The 20,811-nt window shown below is 38.4% G+C and overlaps 1 protein-coding gene across 1 annotated transcript in view; it reads right to left on the reverse strand.

Moving 5' to 3' along the window:
* Positions 1-599: 599 nt before the first annotated feature.
* Positions 600-20,811, reverse strand: part of camk2b2 (calcium/calmodulin-dependent protein kinase (CaM kinase) II beta 2) — a 38,594-nt gene continuing 18,382 nt past the window's right edge. Inside the window, 10 exon segments of the mRNA XM_010774171.1 lie at positions 600-2,880; positions 3,504-3,740; positions 3,833-3,927; positions 4,988-5,063; positions 7,254-7,302; positions 7,859-7,903; positions 8,677-8,742; positions 16,157-16,194; positions 17,285-17,356; positions 19,795-19,837. Of these exon segments, the coding sequence (XP_010772473.1) occupies positions 3,505-3,740; positions 3,833-3,927; positions 4,988-5,063; positions 7,254-7,302; positions 7,859-7,903; positions 8,677-8,742; positions 16,157-16,194; positions 17,285-17,356; positions 19,795-19,837 (720 nt within the window). The 3' untranslated portion in view covers positions 600-2,880; position 3,504.

Consider the following 20,811-nt stretch of genomic DNA (forward strand, 5'->3'; position numbering starts at 1 on the left):
TAACCCCCCTAACCCTATATAAGAGCAAACAACTTTTTAGCCAGATCATTCAACCACCATTTCCCTGTAAATGTCATAACAGTATGTCTGATTTCCTGACTGCTGATTTACAACATGATTTGTTACAGGTTGTACTTTAACAGCAGGTACATTAATATGTTCAGCTTCATTGCTTCCTTTAATAGATGACTGCATTAAAGGCACTGACTGCCTGGAACAGAGCAATAAACGTCAACCTTTGTCCTCCTGACGCTGATTATGTGAAGGCAAGTTAATGAACTTCCCATCCTGATAATGTTAACATTGCTTTTACTATTTGAATGCACCGAGAGAGTATTTATCACACCTTCATATTTATTCGCTTATCTATATAGAAGATCTTAAATGATAAGAGTATAAAGATTTAATGGCATAAAAGGGAAATAGTTTTAAAAAGTTGTATTCTTCGGATCAGATGTTTGATCAACACCAACCACTGATTCCTTATATTGAGCTCTTTCTGCTCCAACATGTTGAACTGTGCCCTGTAAAAGTACAGGCAGATGGTAATTGACCAGTAAAATCACTAGACGGATAAAAGCACATTCACACAAAGTACATAATTTGCATTGTCATTTTATTGATTCACACACTGATTACATCTGATCACATTTGAATATTGATTAGACTTGGAATGCACACTATTGTCATCATTTTCAGTATAAGTATAATACATTTTTAAAAGAAACAAGAAAAGCTTTGTTTTACATACAGGGGCATTCATTTATTGTCATTAAGATGTCTCCTGATTGTGTAAGGCTCTTTTAAAACAGTTAAAATAGTGTTTGAGATAAACAAATACTAAATAATGGAATAAGAATTGTTGGTTGAATAAGAAATTAATGACCAGTGGCCTTTAAAGCACTGGTAAGATTAGACAGTACAGGAAACTGTTCTGGTTTGAAGACCTTTATGCTATACAAATTATAATAAAAATAAACAGAAATCAACCTGCACCCAATGCTGTCTCCACTTACAAAGTATTCATTTGTTTTTTTTAATTGTATTTCTTAGGTATTTAGTTATATTTAATCCTTTGTACTCTTATTTGCATCCTTCTTAGTTTTACACAGGGAAAATTAACCAAAGCAATCGTAATAATCTTTAAATGTAGTTTGAAATGAAGTTACAGGAGATCTGACAACTGTCTGTATTGGTTTGTCATTGTGTCTTACTCACACTCTGCTTATTATACTTAGAAGTCTAACTCTCACCAAACAGATCACATTTGAATTTTAAACCCTGCATTTGAACTCAGATATGCAGTAATTCTATGTAGTTAGACGTTGGCGCCCTCTTGAGGAAAGATTGGTGTATTGTCAGGAAACCGGAATAAGATATTTCCTGTATTACACAGCACTTTTTAGATGCATGGTTCTGACTGGACAGAAACCTTTTTATTGGGAAATTATAACTGAATGAATAAAAAATATATCATTTTGTCTGGTCAATTGTTTTTTTAGTCAGGATTTCTAAAATCCTGAGAAAACAATCCTGATATAATTGTATTTATGTGCTTTCCAAAAATATTTTGGGGTATTTTATTTAAAAGTGCAGTTAAGTAGACAGCTTCATTTAAGAAAATTAAATACATCTGAATTTAGCCCTAATGGGAACTTTTAGTTCAGTAGCATTTGCTTCAGTCTGGTCTAAAAAATAAGAGTTGGCATCTCAGTGTTTTTGTCTTTGATAAAGTTAAGAGACATTTTGAAACTGGATCCAGTCATTTCTTTTAAAGGCATATTCTGTCATGATCCTCACCAGTTTACTCATATAGTACACTATTATACTAACACAAAAAATAGTTTATGCACTTACAAAGCCCACAAAATAGAGGCAATAGATTATATCTCGCTAGCAGTTGAGTCCAAAAAGAGAAAAATCAATAAAATGCACGATAACACCCAACTTACCAATGTTATTAACTTGGAATATCATGCAATTAAATACCATCTACAGCATAATTGTAGTTAAGTCACCACGATGAAACTGGAAATGTACAAAAACAGCGTGATACTATAATTTCAACCATTGTCATAATTTCTGTAGTTAGCTTGCAATGTTCAGTACATAGAGAATCAGTTAAGAACAACAGTAATATGTTAGCATGCTGCATGTTTTTCACTGTCTCACAGAGCGGCTTAGAGGGGTCCGGTCAACAAACGGAGGCGTCGGTTTGGGGTCAACTACACACCAGAGGAAAGCAGGATAATAACAAACAGAAAACTCCATTGAAGAACAAAACAAAACGGATAATTAAATATTCCCACCGGTGTCTCTCTGTGAGACATGCGGTACCGTTTGTTCATTTCACACAGGCAGCATTAGTCGTGCAGAAAAACAGCCACAGGGAACAGAGGTAAGAGTCATGCTCGTCATAAAAAAAAGAAGAAGATACCAGAATAAAATGTTTAAAATGACTGATAAATATACTGTACAGTTGAAAGAGCACAACAATAGACTGTAGCCATAATAATACTAGAAGTTAAGTGACAATAATTTATGTTTGAGAATAAATAAAAAGGTAAATCTTCAGCAGGAGAGTGCACCGCTGGAGGCTTCGCAGCACAGGGGACAGATGTTGTCCAGGTGTGTTGGGCAGCTGCAGGGAACTGAAGACATGACGCAGGCTATAAAGAGTTTCCTTTTTCTTTTGGCTGATACGCCCTCTGCTGTAGTGTAGGTTTTATGATGGTAGCATAGGTGTTACTGTCCGTTGTTGAGGTTGCGGAGAGAGAACAGCGAGATGGGTGTGCAGAACCTCTCTCTCAGAGCTGCTCTCTCAGATTTTCGATTTATTTCTTCTTTGTTCCTCACGGCTTAATCATCAGTCTCTTTTATCTGGTAAGAAAGGAGACAAATAGTTATATTTAGCTGTTTAAACCTGCTATGGGAGAGTTGTTGGCCACTTGGGGGCACTGGAAACAAGTTTTAAACACAACACTGACATAATACAACATGAAGCTAAAACCTGTTAGCTGACAGTGGAACTTACACATACGTTCAAAATGTACTCTGTGTAGCTGTACACAAACTAAATTATGTAGAGTATGTTTACGCGTATGGTTCATTTAAAAAAAAAAAAAAAAAAAAAGTCTATTATAGGTTTATCAAAAATAAATAGGGAAGAGCCCCTAGTTGCATACCCCCCCAGCCTTTCTTCCCTTCCGTTTCTTTTTTTTGTTTTTGTGAACTAAGTATTTTCCATCTTTACTAATGTATATAAAAGCCAGAAAGCCAATGCACCCTGCCAAGAAATAGTCAACACAGCACATGACCTCCATTGAATCACAACATGCCATTTATAAAAATAAACAAAGAAAGGAAGAAACATGCACATCAGTAAGTTTTAGGGGTGTTTTTTGATTTGGTTAAACTTTGGACAGAGCAAGGCTAGCTGTTTCCCCCTGTTTTCAGACTGTATGCTAAGCTAGGCTAAGTGTGTGTGAGTGTTGACTGTGCACCTCATCCCTGCAGCGGGGCAGCGGGGGCTCCTGAGCAGTGGAAGTGGACGTTCTGCCACCGGCTCTCCCTGCGGTGCCATACTCTGGTCTCTTCTGATTGGCTGGAGCGGGGATGTCCCTGCACGTCCACAAACTGGGTCAGGCGGATGTAGGCGATGCAAGCGGCCTCGTCCCCAATCATGTGCACGTGAGGGTTGAGGATGGTGGTGTGGATGGGTTTGCTGTTCTTGGAGAGGACTGATGGGAGAGACGGATGAAATGTTAGAACATTTGAATTAACCAACAAATCAGTCTCTAATGGATGGAATCATTTTAATTAGTAGTCTTACGATTGTCAAAGTAAAATCTATGGAAGTCCATCCCCTCCACCAGATTACCCAGCCCCTCCGGCTCGAATGAGGTCAGACCGGGGTCGCAGATCTTCCTGTAAAAAACATGCCGGATAAGGCCAGAAAATCTCCTTTAAATGTCATCATCAATCATCAATTATGCTTGTGAATGATGCTTATGCTGGTACAACTCCTGGTTAGTGAACAATAATAATGCAAACTATTATTTTAGCAATTATTGTACACAATTATATAATAGCAGAACAGGAAGGAAATGTTCTTTGCACCATTTTGATGACATCATAGTACCATTTTGCGGTATTGTGATGGGAGAAGAAACTAATGGAAAGTCAGACATGAAATTATAAAGGCTTAACTTTTATTTATTTTACTTAGTATCTCTTAACTCTTAATGTTAAACACTTTAAATTTTGTCCCTAAAAAGTTTTCATCATGATTTTGATTTGTTAGCTTTAAGTTTGGAATAACTGTCAAATAAATGCATTAGGAAATAATCATTTAAATCAAAATATGTAATTATTTGGACGACTTTTGACCAAAAATCTCCTTACTATTTACTCACTGTATTGTCATTTTTACTTAGTACTTAAAGTGCATGTTTTTACTAGTAATTCACATTTTAGTAACAAAGTAATAAGTAAATCAAAAATGTGACTTAATATCAAATAATGAAGTAGCTATAGTATCTTTATATTTTACTTGTTGTCTTGTCGTTTTGTTTAAGGATGCTGTCATCTTGATTTAGTAAATAACACAACTTACATGTCTCAGAACGTACTAAGTATTATCACATCATGAATATTTTACTTTCATAATGCATGATTCAACATCTATTGTCTTCTCCTGGTCTAAAAGGTCTCCTGTCACTGCAGACCCCCCCCCCCCCCCCCCCACCTCCCACTCAATCTGCTTAAGCATTATTCCTAAGTATGTGGTAGGCAGACAAAAAGAGGGCGTGAAAGGGTACAACAATGACTGTAATTGCTCTTGTATCTGTTAGTGCAAAGACAGACCACCTTTGTGTGTCAATCAGATGAATGGCTCTCTGTGGCTGACCACTTTATTTTTACAGTATGAAAACAAACTTTTCCTACAAGCTGTGGAGAAACCAGAAAGAGTTAGATGTGGACTCACGCATACGCCTCAAAGTCTCCATTGTTCACGGCTTCAATAAGCTGCTCTGTGATCTTTATGATCTCCTGTTTGCGAACTGCAGAGAAGAAACAAAGTGATTTTATTTCACACGACAATTCAATCAGATGATAAAGCCACAGTGCACTTAACTCAGCTCATTAGGCAACTCATTCGCAAACATTAACGACCGCACTGAGGATGAACTCACCTAATACCACGTTAATCATTGTGAGTCTTATCAGTCCTCAGTGAAAACTCCACCATGCTACAGCACATATCAAAACTTCTTCCATGCAGAAAGTAGTTCCCTCTCCATGATCCTCGCCTACTTATCCACCTTTTATTAGAAATGCTAAAAAGTCACTTCCTGCCCGGTGTAGATGCTGTGCCGCTCTCTACCTCCATCCATCTCCCATCGCATATCTTGTTCGCATGTGAAGTTACTTGAGCTCATCACGCTATTCTTGTCCCAGCGCTTTAGATGAGATTTACTGTGTCCTGCTTCTCCCCTCATTTACTTCCACCACAGAGAGGAGGCTTAGCTCGCTCTGATTTACTCCCTCTCTCTCCCTCTCTCTCCCTCTCTCCCTCTCTCCCTCCCCTCACTCAGTACCTCAATCTCTCTGTCTGTTTGGAGTTCTTTATTTCATCTTGAGCCTCTACACAAGACCCCATTAGGAAAAATATATTAAAAAATAGTGAGCCGGGTTAAGTGTGTAATATTCCCCCAAAAACCTTCTATTTTCTTTGTATTTAAAGTCATTAATTTGTGAGATTTTTCTTGTACATTTACCACTGTGATTTCAGAATATATCAAAGTGTTTTCTTATAAATGTTCCACTTCATTCTAGTAAAGTTGAGTTCAATGGAACACAAAAGGCTCTGTAAAAGTAGCCACATCACAGTATAAATGTAATATTTGACGTGACGGTTAATGTCACCCAAACACAATATTTACTTACCTACCTCTATTAGTGCACAGATCATTTAGTGTTTTATTTGTCAAGGTTTTGAGTAATATTTTGGAAAGGTTTGTGCCTTCACATGATTACACCCACCAAGGGGTCAAAGGTTCAATCTGGAGGGCTTTCAAGGCTTAAGGTTCGGATGTACTGTCTTTGTAAAAGATTACACCTTATTATGGAGATAGAATACAACTATTAAAGACACAGTTGTGGCTGTATGCTTAAGGACCTTTCATGGTTACTAATTGACTGTTTGATTCCATTATTAAGGGCTCACTCCTTTTAACTTGCAAGAAGGTGCAGCAGGTGATCATGAACAGTTTTGAATCGTGTTTCCTTTAGGTGTTAACAAAGATTCCTGTCCATATTTGCAAATCAAAGTGAGATTTATTCATTCAAAAGACATTACAGCAATGGTTATTTAAAGACACACATGGCAGAGATGAGTGTCTTAAGTTAATAATAAACTGATGTGAAATGTACAGTTACACTCTCTAAAGGCATCATTTATGGAATATTAATGTAGGTAGAAGTAGCATTACCACAGTGGACTAAATGATTGGGATTAAGTACAAGAACAAAAGTGATTACCTATGTGATAACTTTAATGTTGCAGCAGGTAAAAGTGGAGTTCAATTAATAATAATAATAATAATAATAATAATGATACAACTGTATTGATATAGCACCTTTCATGCAAGATGCAGCCCAAATTGCTTTGCAGAGTAAGACAAGATACAGAATAAAGAGTGAGGAACATAATTAAAAACAAGTTATAATCAAACAAAAACAGTTATTTGACAGAACCATGGAACGATAAAACATGAACAGTCATCCAACTAAAATGACCAAATTAAAAAGATAGGTCTTTAATTGACTTAAAACAATTCAAATGGAGTTTGATAAGATCCAAGGGGAGGCTGGTCCACGGTTTGGGGGCCTAAAAACAGAAAGCAACCTCCCCAGATTTCTTGTAAAATACTTTCTGTTCTTCTAAAAGAAATGCATTTGAGGATCTGAGGGTCCTTGAAGGTTTATAAAATGAAAGGCAGTCACTGATGTATGGAAGGGCAAGGTTATGTATAGCTTTGTAGATCTTTAAAAGCACTTTAAAATCAATTCTGAAAGACACCTGTAAATAGTGCAGTGATGCACAGCACAGGGGAAATGTGACCTCTTTTTTGAAATCCTGGCCGCAGTATTCTGAAAGGTTTGCAATGTCATTAAAGATTTTTTAGGGAGACCATTAAAAATAGAAAATAATCTGAAGCAAAGTAACCAATGCTTTGAAATAAGCTCACCTTTCACATCCTCATCCTCAACAGTGGTGCTGCTGCTGTCAGAGGATCCCTGCAAAGTGCACAGACAAACATATTAATTGCAAAATCACATTAAAAGCATACACACACTCGCAGAGACACACTCACTCACACCATTTCTGGTGACTCAACTTTAACACACCGTTTGGCCAAAAATACAGCAACAGATACATCTGTACGTGTGACTCAGTAGCACACTGCTGACGGACACACACAACTGTAAAGCACATGACGTTTAGCCACCGTGACACACACTCTCCACAGCTGGGTGAAGGGGGGGGGCTAATCTGTTAACAGACATGGATTCCTCAGCCAGCAGCGGGAACCACCGAGCTCCATTAATCTGAACACAGAGGGGCAGTGTAACACAACCACCTCACCGGAACCACAGCTCCAGCCTCTCACACTCTCTCCATCTCTCTCATGCATAAAGAAACACACAGATAAATATATTACGCCAAAATACACAAATCCAGCTTCATCTACGTACAGCTTTACCCCCACACAGATAGAGAAACGGAGTGAAGACGAGGATGAGAAATGAAAAGAGGACAGGAAATAAAGAGATGGAGTGAGGGAAGATGTACCTTGTTCCCATCTATTGGATTATAGATAACAGTAGTCTGAGGCTCCTGGAGAAGAATGGAGAGAAACGAGAACATGGGAAAGAGGCAATAGAGAGGGGAGGTTTCATGGGGACAAAATGAGAGTTTGAGACATAAGAAGAAGATTAATAGAGAGTCAGATGTGAGCAATACATGGGAAGATTTGAAAGGGTTAATGATGGAGGATGGTTGTAAGAGTTCCTAGATTTAACCATCTATGCTAATAATCTGTGCTAATGCTAGATATCATTCTCTCTCACACACACTCACACACTTTGAATTACAAATGGGATCATTAAGAATATAAAACAAGCAAAACATATTTCTTTCTATCTATATGTCAATTTACTTCATAAAACAAGTGCTGTTTGCAACACTGATACAGCAAGTAGCCTTCATAACGCTGTCAGACAAATGTAGTCAATTCAACATACAGTATTTCCCTCTGAGATGTAGTGAGGCTAAAATATAAAGTTGCATAAAAGGGGAATATTCAAGTAAATAAAAAAAACCTTATCCTTAAGTTACATTTAACCACTGGCTAACAGTCTCATGTCGCTGGCTCCCACTCGTAAACACATTAGAGTGTTTTCATTGAACTCCTGGCAAGAAGGGGAAGAAGTGCATTTCCCAATTTCTCAACAAATTCCTCAAAAAGCTGCAAGCCTTGAATTAATAAATGAAGTCGTAGCAATAAATCACGCCTCTCTCCCCCTCACGTTCTTTCATACACACTCCGACACACTCTCCGTTTTAAAAGTGTAAAGGTCGGACAGACAGACGGACACAGAGCTGCGTACCAGTGCAGCGGTGACGTGGCCTTTGGGACTGGTGACTGTGCTGTTTCTCGTGCTGTTTGTCTGCGGCTGTGCAGGGAACACAAAGTGCTACATTAGTGCTCAGCAACAATGGTGAGAGGTGCCATCTGCCGTTTGTAAAGTGGGTGGTTACTTTGTAAAACAGTGTAACACCACGCAAAAAAATCACAGATAGGATCAGAAGAGTGCTTCCAGAGTCAAGAATAGAAAAGAACGGAGAGCACTCAACTTCCAGACAGCAATCAGACAGAAAGCATGACGCGCTGTAGATCAAAAAAGGTTTCCTCACATTTTTCACTACAGAATTCATTAGATAAAAAGGTTTTCTACAATTCATCATGTCTTTTGTCCCTGCAGTAAGATTGAAATCAATCTCAGTCAGAGCTTTGATACTCCAGCCTTGGTCTTTTACGTTCTCATTGGCCTCTCCTGCTCGGGATGCTGTTTAGCAGATGGTGAATAAAAACCAATGACAGCTGTGCACCTCTGCAACATCTGTCAGACATTCACGTCCATTTTGTCGAACTGCATGGGCTCTTACATTAGAGTCTCTTAATGTATCTCTCCCGAGTGACACACATACAACTGCATACAAAGACACACAGCACTTATGAAACAGGCCATTCACATAAGACACCATAAACAGCCACCAGCATGCTAAATATACAGACACCTTGTTTTATAATGACGCACATAACCAACAGCTCCTCTGACAGCAGGTACAAACACACATACTGTATTCAGGCACGACGCGGCGACTTCATGCTTTAAACCAATTAAGTCTGTATTTTTCTGCTCATTATATTCTTCGGCAGGGCTGCCTGTAATTGGAGAGTGTTCGACTGAATAGGAAGAAAATTGTCAGAAACTACATTCTGGTCATTATAGACAGAAGATGGAAAAGGGTAAGAGAGAGAAATGGCTTAAGAGGGATGTAAGACCACTTGTGAATATGTAGATTTCCCATGATACCACCTGTTCGTGTTTTTGAGTATTTTAATTTGATTTCTGGGAGACAAAGGGTCACTAGGGTTATCAAACTGACACCTCACAATGATAGAAAAACACTTTTTAAGTGACTCCATACTTGCTTTCAACACTAGTGTGACTATTTACCCTGCTTCCTCTTTAAATGCAGGTCTTAGAATAAGTTAGAAGAAGGGTCCAATATTACAGTAATCCACAAATATGTGTCTTAATGATACAAAACAGATACATCTGAATTTATAGAAACAGTGTACCAAAAAAAGGCCCTGCAGTGGGCTAACCACCCATCTGTATTAATCTCTCACCACAACTCTAATGGGAAACAAATGAAGAAATATTCCAGAGTCAATCAGGAAGTGTGTGACAGTGTGTGTAGCCCTGAGGTGACCCCAGATGTGGCATTAACTCGAGCATAAAGGTTGCCTATTAGTGTCACTGAAAATCAAAGGGCAAAAATCAGCCTGTTTATTTTCCAGCATTGGATTTCCCCTTTGAAGGTAGATTTGCTGTGATGTTTATCCTGCCAGCAATCCAGAGGGATAAACGAGCATCCAGCCGGAAAGTCCCATTTCAAATCCATCATCTCTGCAGCCTTTTTCTGTGGTGTCCATATTTCGTGACTCCGTGAACAGGTTGAGATATTTTGGTTTGGAGAGAAATGTCTCTTTTTGATGAATTGCCATGATATCTGGTTCTCCTCAGGGTGATTTGTAATAACTTGTGTGACTTTTACGTCCACTCAAAGTTTGAATGTGGCCAATACTTTGATTCATCATCAAATACCTCCAAACAAATGACATTGACACTAGCCTCGTTCCTATTTGAGCATGTTAACATTGTCATTGTGAGCATATTAGCATGCTGACAATAGTTTAGCTGTTATGAATTTGAGGCATTCTTCCTTTGTAAACAATGAAAAGGGAGAAGGAGAACAAAGAGAACAGTAAATCATATATTTTGTTGAACACAGTCTGTAATAGAGAAGGATGGACCTGATCAAACACACTGGAGGAGGAGCAGAACGTGGACAGAACTGTTTTCTGGCACTCAGGCTGAAAGATCCCCCGAAAAAGTGCATTGTAAGGAGCACAAATAAGAAACAGAAACATGTCAATGCACTGCACGAGATTTATCTCACATGAGAGTTGTTTTTGGAGGGGGGAGGTGATTTATATTCCTACTTACAAGAACACAAAAGACATGTTCAGCCTTTTGAAGTGAGCGTGTGCTGTGAGACTGAGTAATGGTGTTTAATTGAGCAGGAAACAGAGGCAAGTGGTTTGCTGCTCAGCTTGCACATTAATTACACCCTTTATATGAGAAGCACAGCTCTGAGTCTGCCATTGTTTGGGAGTCACACTGGGATTCAACTAAACATAATTTTAGATGTATATACTGAGGTATTGTTCTCTCGCTCACAACAATGTGTGTTGAACACATTTGTGATGATTTCATGTGAAATGTACATCTTTGTCAGATAGTGATGCATGTCATTAAAGCAGCGTTAACTGGGGGCAGCAGAATAATTGGTAAATTGTAACTTAAATATTTTGTATCTTTTCTAGCTTCTAAATGTTGGAAAGTTACAAAAGCAATTCTCTGTTGGTTCATGTCTATCAGCAACACCTTTCACATTGGACATTTTGTTCATCTGAAAATATTGAATTGGAGCAGCAATGGAGCTAAATGTAATTGATCTATGTTTCTATCATAACTTAAGAACAACTCAACAGGATTTTCTGCATTCAGACTAAGTTTCTGTGAGATTAGGACTTTCTAAATCTGTTTCATCAGCACACTTATGGCCTAATAATAGTATTGGAAATGTCAATGGCTCGCCGAAAAACATTAGGCTTTATCCAAATTGAAAGGTAATCTGATGAGTAGTGTGTCATCACTTCTGTTATCAGAGCAAAAAGAAGCACATAGCTCCATGGGACACTCAGTATAAACGGATTGGAAAAGGCAAACTGGGAAACTCAGATTAGCACACCACCATACAGTGAGGTTTGCTCCTTAGGTTCTGTTTTTGTTCTAATTCAGTGTTTTCTTGTCTTGTTTCAGTACCTTTGTGTCTAACATTCAAGCCGATATTTATAGTTTTCCTGTTTTTTCTGATTCTGTCATCATTGTTTTGGTTGCCTATGTTAAGTAAAGACTGTTTTTTTCTACCTGAGTTGCCCTTTAAAGGTCCTTTGCCTGTGTTCCCTGCAGTTTTTACCACTGGGGAGTTACAGGTCAAAGGTGGCATGAAATCAACTTGGAACTAAGCTAAACTGGGTTGGAAGTTAATTATAAGACTTTACAAAAAAGTATATCAACCTCATTGATACATGATTTTACTGTTCTTTCATTGCCCTAAACTATTGAAACTGGTTATAGAGAAGAAAAGAGCATATTCCCAGGAAATGGCTGGAAAGTGAGAAGAGAAATAGAGAGAGAAAGGAGAGAGAAATAGAGAGAGAAAGGAGAGAGAAAGGAGAGAGAAATAGAGAGAGAAACGAGAGAGAAATAGAGAGAGAAAGGAGAGAGAAAGGGGAGCGGGTGCCCGTGCTAAAGCAGGAATACTGAAATAGCTCCAGGGTTGTGTGCATTGGTGTGACGTCAGGGTGCAGCAAAGGAGAAGCTGTGATTATGTAATGATAGATTAATCATCTGGTGAGAAATAATCTGAGATTAGCATCAGGCCACCCGAGGAGAGAGAGGGGAGGGGGTGTGGGTGTCAGGGGAAGAGGAGAGGCTGAAAGAGGGAAAAATAAGCCCAGGTTAATAAAAGAGAGCGTGTCATAAAGAAACAGGTCAGGAGAGACTGAGCGAGAGGAGGAAGATGAGGAGGAAGATGAGGAGGAAGATGAGAGGAAACCGTCGGATGATTCAAACATTTTCTACAGAAAGGTATAGTGATCCCAAAGTCCCAGATAAAACACTGTATGTTATGAACTGTAAACCATTATCTTGAGCCAAATGGATCCATATGTTGGGCACACAAGTAATCAGGACACTTAACATTATCCTGCATGACCAAAATACATATTTGAAAATGTGTTCCAAATAATCTTTCTAGAGAGCAAGATCCATCATTATGTGAATAACGTTATTATCTTGTTAAAAATTATTGATATTTACTACACATAAAATATCATATTGCGTCAACAAATTCATATCTTGAGCGAGTTAGGTCGACCTTTTACGTATAAATTAAAACTTGTTAAGAGAAATCCATATCTTATGGACGTAGAATACAATCCAGGGTTTCCCAGAGATAGACTTTACTTGGGTGGGCCGCCCAGGTATATTAACGGCCGCCCAAGTATATTTCGTGACCAATTTAGTTTATTTATTTTTTAAATCTTTTTTTTTAATCCGTCCGCGACCACGACGCCATCTGTGATCGATTAACTTGTGGACTATGATCCCTCGCTCTACGCCTCCTGTACCCTGGCCATCAGGAGGACCGGGGGGTTTCCCGATGGCCTGGCCTGTTAAGTGGCCTACTGGTCCAGGATTTATTGATTTTTTTTTAATGTATTGTGAACGCAACACTGCACAAATGTGGGCCTGCCTCACACAGGTGACTGGCTGTCTACATGATGTGGCCTGCCGACATGGCCACTGTCATACAGATCATAAATCAAAGCCCTTGATTGGTCTCTGTGTGTCATTCAAGGGCGGAATAACCTCAGCTCAGGTGAGGTAAAGGACTCTCTGAGTGTTCAGATAGTTAACTTAGTCTAAGTTATCTCAGTGGGTCTCAAACGGTTTGGTCACCATTTATGTAAACACATATTTCCATTTGAGGGGGTAGTGATGAGTAAAATATGCATGAATAAAAACAAAAAATGTTAACTAGGTGAAAAAAGGTAAGATAAGCTCTCAAAACTTGTTGAGAGCTAAAACTAGTCTTTGCTGCTGCCTCAAAGAGGAGCAGGGAGGAGAGGAGGGAGAGGGGGGAGACACGAGAGGCTGGTTCATGAATAAATAAACAAGTTTCAGTGTTTTTTCATATTGGAAATGGGATGTTATTGGTTATGGCCATGGTTTTATGATTATTGAAATGTATACAGTTCTGTTTCATATAGGTGTTTCCATAGTCTCTTTATTTTCCCCTCAAAGTGCACCAGATTGATGCATTTAACTCCAAAATAAATAAATAAATCTTACCGGGGGAGCATGCCCCCGGACCCCCCTAGAGGTTTGAGGTCCACCCCCACTTAAAATCACATTGATAGGTTCCAAAATACATTTACCATTTTTTTAAAATAGTAACCCATGTCCATATGTTTATTCGTGGGTATAGATTTAAACGATAGGGCTATCACTACGGCAGCAACACTGTAAATATTGACAAATAAATCAAGCAAAATGGCACAAAAATAAAACTGGTAGTGGCCGGCTGGGTGTATAACTTCCGGCCTGACTTATTGTCTCGGTCCGGCCCTGCCTGTACCTGTTCGCTCTGCCATCGCGTGAAGGGTCTGCTAACAAGCGACAGGTTAATGTTATTATTGTTGCACGTCACAAAGGCACGTCACCTCGCCACGCAACCCCCCCCCCCAAGTATATTTCAGACCTGGGGGAAACACTGCAATCTTGTATGAACATGATCCATATCTTTTGCATATGATTAATCATCTTGTTTTAAAAATATCCATTTCCTATGGACACAAAAAGTATCTTGCGTAAACAAGATAGATATCTTGTGCGTATTACATTTTAATCTTCTGTGAACAAGATCTACATCTTACAGATTATTTAGTGGGAACACTTCATTTTAACATATGGACATGTTTGTGGCAGCTACCTTACCCTTTTTATGCTTCTAAAAATAGCTCAAGATTATTATCATGTGGAGAAGATAATACAATTGCGTACTTGATGTTGTCCCAAGATAAAAACTAAATGTCATGCTTGTGGAGTGCTATAAAAAGGTCTCTATGTACCTTTCTTCCTCCGAGACAAATCTAACCCTAACCTTCATTGAGCTGCTCACTTAGAGTTTACACAAAGGCTTCACACCGACTCATGCAAGCACACATGCATAGCAACACAGCAGATACACCGTACGCACACACACACACACACACACACACACACACACACACACACACACACACACACACACACACACACACACACACAGACACACACACAGACAGAGAGAGACATTGCGACAGAGTGCATTAAACACTGACCACAGACACTTACAGAGTGCAACACATTACAAACACTTGTGGGACTGGAGAGGAGAGAGAGGAGCTGACAGAGGAGCAGCGATAACGTCAGTCACGGCAGAATCAGAGTAGGCCTACTCTCTTCAAATGAGACGGAGCAGGGACCAATACTTTAATGAGCTTAGTTTTGGCACCAGGATTTTATTTTGGATGAAAAATGTCTGCAGTGGAGTGATGCAAAAAGCGAGCTGTGCCAAACTGAAATGTCTGAGAGCGGAGAGGAGGAAACGCAGCTCCATCAAACCAGTGAGAGAAGTGAGCGTCGGAAGTGAGAGGAGACAGCCTTCAAAATAAAAGTCCTTGTCATGTTTATATTCCTACAGTGAGATTTTACGTCAGAAAGTGTCCTTTTTTCTTTAAGTTTGAGTTTCATATTTTTACACTCAAAGTGACTTTTGTGATGTTTTTGAATGACAGTTAAGTGCAATAAATAATGTTTCAAAGAGTGTTGCTACACACAATGTTAACAGGATGCTTTGATAGAAATGACATCCATTTCAGAGCATTTTACAATATCTAATAATTGGATATTGTTGTATCTTAAATTGTGTTTTCGTGAGTGTTGTCTGACTGACATATTGTTCTATGGTGTTTTTCAATAGAATTATTATTATTATATTGTTTTTGAAGTATTACTCATCTTTAACAAGAAAAGGTACATTTTGAAATTCCAAACATTGCCATTGGCTCTTATTTTCTATTATTCTACATGTATTCTAACACTTAATTTTTTTGTAATAGACTATTTTAAATAAAAGATGTTAACTATTGTATAAGATGTTAACTATTGTAGATAAACTACATAAATAATACTCTATACTAATTTGGTTCTTCAGCAAGTTTAATTACTTATTTATGTATCAGGATTGCTTTAAAAAGCTACACTTTCTGGGATCCATCAAATATTCAGTTGTGTCATATGTACTGAAAGTCATGAGGTAAATAAACGCCTGCCTCTCTGAGTAACATGAAAGAATGACAGAACAGGTAGGGCAGTAAATGACAAACAAAATGTGCTTACCCTGTGCCTTTAAGGCTGAAAAGACTGTCTTGAAAAAGTATTAAAGTGAACGCTGCAGCACTTGACAAAGTCAAATCACCTCGTACGCATCTGCCTTTGGACGAAATATTTATAGAATAATAAAAGTAGTTCTGAGCGTGAAGGGCGTCCGAACAGCGGGCAGAAAAAGGATTGTACAGAGGAAACGAGGCAGTGAGGTAAGAGAAGAGGGGAGCTAGCTTACCTTGACATCAGTCTTCTTGTTGAGGAGACTCTTGGCTGCTGCAGAAAGGCAGAAGGACACACCCTCAGATGGGAGACTACACATCATACACCTTCAGATGACACAGCTCTCTGGATCTGCTCACTCACACACAGCTGCAGATGCACGCTGATGCATGCACTGGCTAAAGTGAACCACTCAAAACTGAACATGCAGACCACAAACAGAGTGACAAGGCTCGTCTGTCCACATGTCCTCCCCTTCTCCACCCTTAAGGGAAAGACAAAAAGCCACACTGTACAGAATGTATCCCTCCCTCTAAACACAAAAAGAAAACCCTCCCTCCGTCCTGTAAAAAGACATTAAAAACCCAACGAATAAACACACTCTTTAAAAAACCACCATCCAACTGGCACCTCCTAACCCTGATCCATTGCCCAACGCGTTAGATAAGCAGAGGGCATCGTGACGGGGGAAAAAAGTCAAACTAATTCTCCATATAATCCAAATACACTCACGCACGCACAGCTACAGATAGAGGGGGGGAGATTAGGAGGAAAGCATGCTGGGAAGTGGGATGGAGATGCAGGTATGTGATAATGGGTTTGTTAATCTCAAGAGTACGTTGGATTAGTATGAATAACGGCAGAGGTCATTTATGGTCAGGAATGATAAATGACACTTGATAATAATAAACATGCAGAAGCTGTCAAGTGTTTTGATGCTGTTTATGAATGATTTAAGACACAAAAAATATCCTTCACTTTTCCCTTTGCACCTCAGACAAATGCATCCCTTTCTGCAAACACAGCTACATTCAAGCTACCGCACACACACATGCCATTTGTCTACTAATTCCCCTCGGGACATGTGACTGTATTGCACAAGATATCTGAACAGTAATACTCTCTGCTTCCAGATAAGAGATGTGGATGCTTACCTTGGCAGACGTTGGAGAAGCATTAGAGGAAGTAGAAAAGATTTAGGAGGAGAGATTAAAACAAGCTGAGGGCTAGTGTGGGATGTTGTGACTCTGGGGGGATTTCCATTTAATCATGTCCGAGTTCAGGGAAAGGGAAGGATGGGAAGTTTTAGGAGAGGAGAGAAAGAGTAGTGAGTAAGGGTACAGTTGAAATGGGTTTACAGTACCTTGCTCCACGATGCCAGAGGTGGTCCCGGGCACATTGCTGACGGAGGCGGGGGCTGTAGTCTGCCGACCCACTGGACCACAGAGAGGAAGGGAGAGGGGGAGAAAGTGCAGTATATACTGGTTAATGGAGTGAATCAGAATGAGATCCAGAATGCTTTATTTTTCCAAGGACATTTCATTTTTGACAGTTGCTCCTTTTCAGAATAAAATAAAAGATACAATAAAAAATAAAAAACTGTATATAAACATAAAAAGTTCAATTAAAATGTGTGAAGGAAATATAATCATAAGAAGTCAAATGTTCAATAAAAGACTAAATAAAATAAAATAATGTATATACACAAATAAAAGTTAAATGTCCAAAAAACGATTAAATAAAAAAATATATATATTTATGTAAACACACGAAGTAACATTTTCAATAAAAGACATGATAAAATAAAAGAAAAGATACATTCAAAAATAAAAAGATGTATATAAACATAAAAAGTTAAAGTAACATGTGCAAAGTAAATATAAAAGAAATATATAATAAAAAATAGATACACACATATATATGTATATAAAATATATATAAGAAGTAAAATGTCTGATATAAGACAAAATACAATTTATATAAACAAGAAAAGTAAAAATATGTAGTAGCTATTCTTTGATAGTGCTTTTCTTTTCAGAATAAAGATGGCAAGAATAATTTGTTCTTATTGGAGATGTAAATCTTTAAAAACATGTTTTAAAAGAAATCTCAGTTGTTTCCTTAAAGATCTGGCCCCTGTCGTTTTATCAAACAAACAGGAGTACAAAGTACATTTGTGAGCAGCAGGGTGGTGTGTGTGGGATTAAGTTGAATGTTTGTGTTCACAGTAATGAACAAACATGTCACCCAGTGCAACAGGGGTGCTAATTGGTGTATTTTGATAGTTCTTTGGACAACAATGGAGCTCTATGGCACAGATTAAGAAGATGTAAATGGCTTTGATAAACACACAATACTTGTTAGTAGGTGTATTTAATCAAATAAAGGAAAACCTCTTTGAAGAATAGTGCATTGCGTAATACGGATATTCTTTCCATAAAATAGTCCATCTGTCCATTGTGGATTTATTCTTCCAACAGTAGACTTCCACGGGGTAAAGTAAACAGATGGATGTATTAGAGTGTGTGTTATGTCATTCCTGTTATAAGGCTCCTCTGATTGTGATTGGTTCAAAGATACACTGGTCAGGCTTCACTGTTTCTATAGTCTACTGTGTAACAGCTGATATCAGCAACTGCTGTAAGCTCTTCAAATATGTTTACATGGCAGTGTATGCTAGGTTTGCTTTTAGGTGACAGAAATGTGTTGAAGAAACAGCTTTCCCCACAAAGACAGTGGTACTTTAACTTAAGTAACACAAAGATGTAGAAATAATATTTTACAAGTACTGCTTTATAAGTAGTTAGCATCAAAGTGTATCAAGTAGCAAAAAGTAAAAGGACACAAAGAATTTCATGATAAAATATATGATAGTATTGAATTAACATGATTGATGCAATAATGTGTTTATTACTTTGAAATTGGTAAAGATGGTGCCGATTGTATTTCTTTTGTATACAGTTTTTCAACAAGAAAGTATTTAAACTGTAAAAGTACATACATCTTTCAAAAATTATTTGACGAACAAATCTAAAGGATCTGATTAAAAAAAGGAGTTATGATGTGTTTTTATGTTCAAAAAAAGTTCCTGTGGTTAAGGATGAATATCATCTCTTTGCATTGTTCTTGGTGGGGAACTAGCTTGTATTTGTATCTTGAAAACATAAACATAAACTATCAAATATGTGATTATCTAGGGATTATTAATGTGCTCTTCAAGCCATCACATTCGGACCATTACATGTTCATATTTCTTGTGTATAAGCAGCAATATAGTTACTATGAATAACATCTAGGTCATGTAATCACATACCAGGAGAGCACTTCACACACTGTAATTACACATGGTAGGTTATGGAGATTAATGTGTTTTTATTGTGAATAAACCATTTGGAAGCCTGGTTAGCGCTGGTGGAAAAATTACAGCAAGATTCATTCCTCTACAGCGGCAATAAACCCACCACACGGGTCCCCTCACAATAAAGCGGGATCTCATTACGTGTGACATTGAATATGATAAGTTGTGTACAGAGAAATGTGTTATTACTTCTGCACTTCGTGATCGATCGGATGTCACCGAACACAGAGGCTCAACAGAATCAAACTCAGACTGGATTTAAGAATCAGACAAACAAGTTATACTGTGTGAGATCACGGACATTAAAACCGAGCAAACATCTCTGCTGAGTTTCCTGCTTACTCTAACACGGCCGCCCATCAACCTGCTGTAAGTGTGTGTGTGTGTGTGTGTGTGTGTGTGTGTGTGTGTGTGTGTGTGTGTGTGTGTGTGTGTGTGTGTGTGTGAAGAGATGGCAGAAGACAGATGGCATGTCAGCCTGCCCCCCCCTCTCCTGCTCAGGGAGATGCACTCACCAGAGAAATTCCTGGAGACGAGCATGGTGGTCAAAATGGCCCCCTGCGGAGGAAGAGGAGGAGACGTGGGTTAAATAAAAATGAGGGAAACTCTTTCAGACATGCAATTCCTTTATGATAATATGGCAATTTTAAGTGTTGTGTATAAATAAGCACCCTTTTGTCACTTTACAAGTGACAAAAGCACTCTCTCAGGTCTGACTTGTAGCATTTTTGAATCTCTTTTGAATGAAATGCTGCAGAAGCTTGAGGTAAAATATGCAAACAGAGAAAAATGGCCATTGTCTTTTCTTAATTCGTTATGCATAAATGTTATGAAATCAATTGAATTACCCATGAAACACTATGAAAGAGACAATTGTATGCTGTTGATGGGGAGATTACTGTCATATTAGATCAGATAATACAGTAGTTCATGCCCTCGCTGTGGGAACAGGGGAAACGAAAAGCGTTTGTACAACCAATACGGCCAAAAACTAACATTTAGTGCAATTGTAACCAACTTTTCTGAACATCTGCAAAAAGAAAATTCAAATGGAGGCTCGTTTCTCTCCACATCTGCTGGAGCTTATTCTCCATCTTCACCTGGTGACTCCTAGTGTTTTCAATCTTCCTTTATTCAAACAATATGAATGAACACATTGCCAGGAGGCTTCACACAATTTGAACTATTAAACATTAAACAATAATACAAATGTAACCTCCTGCCATTCATTGCTTTAAAAAGACAGCAGGAAAGAAAGCTACATTCCCTTTATAATAACATTTAATTATGAAGCTGATGTGCAAATGTCTCGGTGATGCGTCACCCGTGATAATGATTATTAAAGCATCAAAATAAGTTTCAAAAGCCTGCCAGATGACAGAAAACACACTCTTCCTCACTCTTCTTCACTGTCATAACATGTATATCTCATCTCTGTTCTCTCTCTCACCCAATTAAACTTACATTATTGCCAGGGTGAAATTACATTTTCCACCCGAGAACAAAATAGATGATCACGGAATGACAAGATC

The sequence above is a fragment of the Notothenia coriiceps genome, unplaced genomic scaffold (genome assembly GCF_000735185.1).
Source record: "Notothenia coriiceps isolate Sejong01 unplaced genomic scaffold, NC01 NC01_scaffold00013592, whole genome shotgun sequence".
NCBI lineage: Eukaryota > Metazoa > Chordata > Actinopteri > Perciformes > Nototheniidae > Notothenia > Notothenia coriiceps.